Below are 4,836 nucleotides of genomic sequence, written 5' to 3' on the forward strand. Positions count from 1 at the left end.
TTGTCCCACTCAAATTTAACTGATGATGGTATTAGCAATATTAATTAAATAAAAAATTATACAAATAAATGACAATATACTTGAAAATGGTCAAAAAAGAGTAAAGGAGTTACAATTAAAACAGAAAAATGAATATTAGCACTTACTCAAAAAAAAAAAAACTTGGGCACTTCCTAAAGTTCATCTAGTATTTTGAGGAGTGCCAGTATTATTTCCTTTAGAACGACATGGGTGTTATTTATTTTGCAGTCTCCTCCGTTTCGCTATTTTTGATGATGATTTTGTCGATTGAACTTCAGTTAGGGAAATCTAAATGGTTAAGGTGAAAAATGTCTAAAATGAAATTTATTTAGGGTGCAAAGTGTGAATAGAGTACAATTTGAGAGTAAAAAGTGAAATTAGTCCTGTGGTTAAGAGTTGAGAATTAAAACTAATTCCTATTTGCATCTTGAACAGCATATTTACCAATTTTCACATGCATCATCATATACCCTGGCGTCGCTCTATTTTTATCCCAGATAGCTATGCGTATGGCTATGAATCAACATATACGAAGGTAAGATCAATATTTTCTTGGCACAGCTTGTACTTCGGCATATTGAACACATAGGAGTGAAAAGAAGTTCAAAATAGAAGTGATAAACTAATATGGAAAGATTACCGGTGCAATGAGCATCTACCAAACTTTTCCTGCAATAAGGGTAAAATCATTAATCACGGATGCTGTGTGACACCTGATCCGACGCCAATAGACATGCATAATCTTTCTGCTTTTGAAGTCTATACTGTATATCTGCTGCTTCCAAGTTTCTAACGCCATGCATCCAAAGGAAGTGTACGAAACTATTCTAGATGAAAACAAGAACAACAAGGTGTATGCGTTGCTTCAGCAGCTGGTGAATTTGGAGCTTCAACATACTTACAAGCCCATCAAACTTTTCGCAAGCATCTAAGTGTACTGAACTACAATTTCGGTTCGCAGTCATCAGATATTTGGAAGCTTGTATTTGGATGGGGATGAATAAAGATACCACTTTAGACAAAATCCTATCAGCTAATATTCTTAGAGGGAGTAAGGTTATATTTGCAAATTAGGCAGAGTTTACATCTGCTCTAACTGTACACCAACCAAGCGTCTTGCCTGAATCCTGCGCATCAATATTTGGCAGATGTAAACCAAAAAGAAGATGATGACTATAGCAGTAGCCCAGCGACCAGCCATTCGTGGAAAATATATCAGCCAATCTGCAGATCATATTACTTGGCTTATACATCTCAACAGAAACAATGACAAGAAAGTTGTACCTTGGTTTCACAAGTCAAGCACCAGATAGGCACAAATGCAGAAATTATCCCATTTCTGGTGGAATAAAAACTTCAACCTCAACAGCAATTAAATTGAGAATTTTTTAACTGCAGAATATTTCTCCATACACCCAATACATCTAACAGTCATAACAGAACAATTTTGTGAGAGTGATGTTCTAACAAGAATTAACAATGAACTTGCTCTCTCATTTACTGTCTACAGAAACCATTCATTCAGCTACTCAAAAACTTTTGCATGTGATTGGTTCAACCGACTATAAGTTTAAATAATCTATTTGAGGAACAACAAAAACTTTTTAGTGATTGTGGTGCATATACGATTCTACATCCTGGAAAGGCATAATTCACTAATGCAACCATTTTCTTTAAATAACATAAAAACAAACTTACCAATTGGATCAGGCCCTAAGTTGCAGATCCAGCAAAGTAATCCCAGCAACGACTGCAAAAAGAAAGAAAATCCGCTCAGAAAAAAGCAAATCATGCAAAAAAGACCAGAAAAAATTATGTTACAGTCAGTAGCATGCCATGAATGCTGACTATTTGCAGAGGCAATAAACCTTCTCTACATGTACTACAAGGATCCTTGGCTAAATGCTTCTATCCAGTATTTGACTGGGTGTATCATGCATATGAGCTTTTGATATAATGTACTAATGACTGTTCAGAGTAGAAGTTAATTTGAGGATATTGTTAGTTCAATTTGAAAACGAAAATCAGCTCTTAGGCAAAAGAAATGACGTGTAAAGAAGTTGAACTGCAACGCCCTGCTATAATATACTTACTCCAACACCACGCAGTATGTCAATGATAAGACCAAGCATCCCAGGTTGTATTAAATCACGGAACATTCGCTGGATGAGGAGAGGCAAAGCACGAATTTTCTGTAAGTAGAAAGGCAAAGGAAGGAAATGAAACAGACAATTGATCACACCAAGGTCACAGGCAGCTAACTTGATGTACAAAATAGTGAAACTTGACAGAATTTGGGTCAGCAAGTAGCAGTTGAAATTTCCAGAAAAGCAGCATTTACATACTGGCTTACATTGTCCATTTTCTTATGCAGGATCAAATCAGATACTCCACTGATTCTAAATCCTTTTAATGAAGGAAGATATCTAAATGCATGGTAAATACTCGATGTGTCCCTATAATGTAGCATGTAGTTGTTATTGGTGCGTGTAGATTCAAACGAGTCCTTCAAAATGTTCAGTTAATCAAACTTCCAAGTGTATAAGCAGTGAAATATTCCTTCAATGCTCGAGGAAACCACTTGATTGAGATGTAGCATGTAGTTGTTATTAGTGCGTGTAGATTTAAACGAGTCCTTCAAAATGTTCAGTTAATCAAACTTCCAAGTGTCTAAGTAGTGGAATATTCCTTCAATGCTTGAGAAAACCACTTGATTGAGATGTCAAGATAAGCAATCTTAGGCTGGAACTTTCTAACTTCAATACATCACATGAAAATCATGAGACAGAGCATGATTCATCTGCATTTGGTGCTGAAAATCATATTAGCAACCAAAAGCTTCTGTTATTAACTCGAATACTATCACATTTACAGGCAATTACCAGTAAATGCAAGCAATAGACAGACAAAAGCTTTTTCCTTATCTCTCTTTTGTTGGTTTAGAAACGGTTGGAAGAGTAAAGTTAAGTATTGCAAAATCCACAAGAATAATAAAAAATCAAAGATGTTCAGACAATCAGCAGCATATCAGTCCCAGCATACCAAGAAAACGCCCTCCCAACCATGCACACTAAGGTGATTATATCGCTGAATATCTTTCAACACCTGAGCAACATCCCCATCCCGACTAGCCAGTGATGATGCCTCCGGTGACAACTTAGTGATAAGGCAACAGCAAATGGGGCAATTGCATAGTTTAAGTGCTGGTTTATAGTGCCATAACTGCAAAATGCACCTGGCTGAAGGGACAAGGGAAAGAAGAATACAATTGACGTTAAAAAAAGTTATAGCTTTTTTTAAAAAAAAATTATTAACTTCTCAAATTTTAGTTCTCTTCCAGACTAATTCACTACAACATCATCCCACACGATTCTAGTATACTCGACAGTTGACACACAAATAGTATACGTCGACAGAGCAAAACTTGAGGAAAATTTTTCTTGACAACAAGCAACTGTTTTTATATCTGCATTTCCTTAAAGGACAACATTCATACAAGTTTACTTAAAATTCAACTTCAAAGGAACATGCTTTCACACTTTAGAAATTGAAAATAGGACAGAAGACGTAGCAGTGAACGACAAACAACAACCACTCTAAAAGCAACTTTGAGTTGTGGAGAACTATTCAAAAACAGAAAAAAAAAAGAAAAAAAAAACACGCACGCACGCACGCATAAAATTCAAGAAACAAAAGGGAGCCAAGATAATGCAATACCACAAAACCAGTGGCCGCAGTTAGTCTTGCAAGGCAGAACGAAATCACCGAAACAAATAGCGCAGCAATCGTCCACCGGCGGCTGTTCGTTCTTTTTGGCCGTCGCCACTTGAGATGAAGATAAAACAATGGCAGCTCCGGGACCCTCTCTGCTAGTATCATGATCATTCGCAGAACGATCATGCTTCTTCACCTCTTCTCCTTCTCGAGCTTCCACCACTGCCGTCCTCATTTCCGTAATTTCCACTAGTTTCTGAACGCCGTCATGAACCCTAGGGTAAATTCCAGTCAAATCTCTGACGCCGTCAACGTCTTTCATCTCCACGTCCTCCTGGCCTGGTTGATGTTCCATAGTTTCAAAGTGCCAAGCTTAAGATGAGGGAAACACACAGTCACACACACGCTCCTGTCGGCGCAGTAATGCAGAGTAGGAAAGAAGAAAGGAGAAAGGAGAGAGGATAGCGGATTGATGATCTTCAAAAAATGAATGAGGTGCTGCTGCATCAGGCAGCCGCCAAAAATAAAAGGAATCACTAACCACCCCCTCCCCCCCTCTCTCTCCCTCTTCCACAGTGTGTGTCTATGTGAGTGAGAGAGAGAGAGACAAAGCTAGCCGTACTGGTCTTTTCTATACTGTTGAGTACGCTGTGGATTAAGACCGAGAGGACACGTGGCGATTACATCAGCATATTAATATAATATAGGGAAAATTGCAGAAACCTCCCCTGAGGTATCTAACACTTGCACTCACCTCCCCTATGGTTTGAGAAATAGCACTGACCTCCCTTGAATTTACTGATTCTTTGCATATTCAGTCCAAGCGATTAAAATATTGTTTTAGGGAGTGAAATGAGAAATTTGTGCCAGATTTGCCCTTTGTACTACATGCCAAGTAGTATTAGTAAAAGAATGATAAAATACTATAAATCAATTAACAATTAATAAATTTTAAGAAGTGTAGTTTATGGGCAAATAAGCGTTACCTATTCAAAGTACCAACTCTTTATGAGTATTTTACTCTCAAATATTTAATTTATGATAAATACATCAATGTTTGTAAGTAAAATTCAAAAAGTGTTACAGTAATATTCTTACAAA

At 37.2% G+C, this 4,836-nt stretch overlaps 1 protein-coding gene across 2 annotated transcripts; it reads right to left on the bottom strand.

Annotated features, from left to right (window-relative positions):
• Window positions 1–855: 855 nt before the first annotated feature.
• LOC113762729 (E3 ubiquitin-protein ligase RNF170-like) lies at window positions 856–4,303 on the bottom strand. Of its 2 annotated transcripts, none has more exons than XM_027306299.1 (5): window positions 3,739–4,303; window positions 3,064–3,260; window positions 2,115–2,183; window positions 1,720–1,771; window positions 856–1,245 (listed from the first exon to the last, which is right to left on the bottom strand). In XM_027306299.1, exons 1-5 carry the CDS (start codon window positions 4,088–4,090, stop codon window positions 1,103–1,105), a joined length of 813 nt encoding a protein of 270 aa, XP_027162100.1. In that variant the 5' UTR covers window positions 4,091–4,303; the 3' UTR covers window positions 856–1,102. The 2 variants fall into 2 exon arrangements, with proteins under 2 accessions (XP_027162100.1, XP_027162099.1); XM_027306298.1 differs by having other exon boundaries at window positions 2,115–2,213.
• Window positions 4,304–4,836: the final 533 nt, after the last annotated feature.

Source organism: Coffea eugenioides, chromosome 2 (assembly GCF_003713205.1).
Source record: "Coffea eugenioides isolate CCC68of chromosome 2, Ceug_1.0, whole genome shotgun sequence".
Classification (NCBI taxonomy): domain Eukaryota; kingdom Viridiplantae; phylum Streptophyta; class Magnoliopsida; order Gentianales; family Rubiaceae; genus Coffea; species Coffea eugenioides.

Bases quoted from the DNA above. Each gene is read 5' to 3' on its own strand.
- LOC113762729 (XM_027306298.1), bottom strand. From the start codon at position 4,090: ATGGAACATCAACCAGGCCAGGAGGACGTGGAGATGAAAGACGTTGAC. The intron at 3,261-3,738 runs GTATTGCATTAT...TTGTCCCTTCAG, and splicing joins CTGCGGCCACTGGTTTTGTG to CCAGGTGCATTTTGCAGTTA. The intron at 2,214-3,063 runs GTATGCTGGGAC...TTCTACTTACAG, and splicing joins GTTGGGAGGGCGTTTTCTTG to AAAATTCGTGCTTTGCCTCT.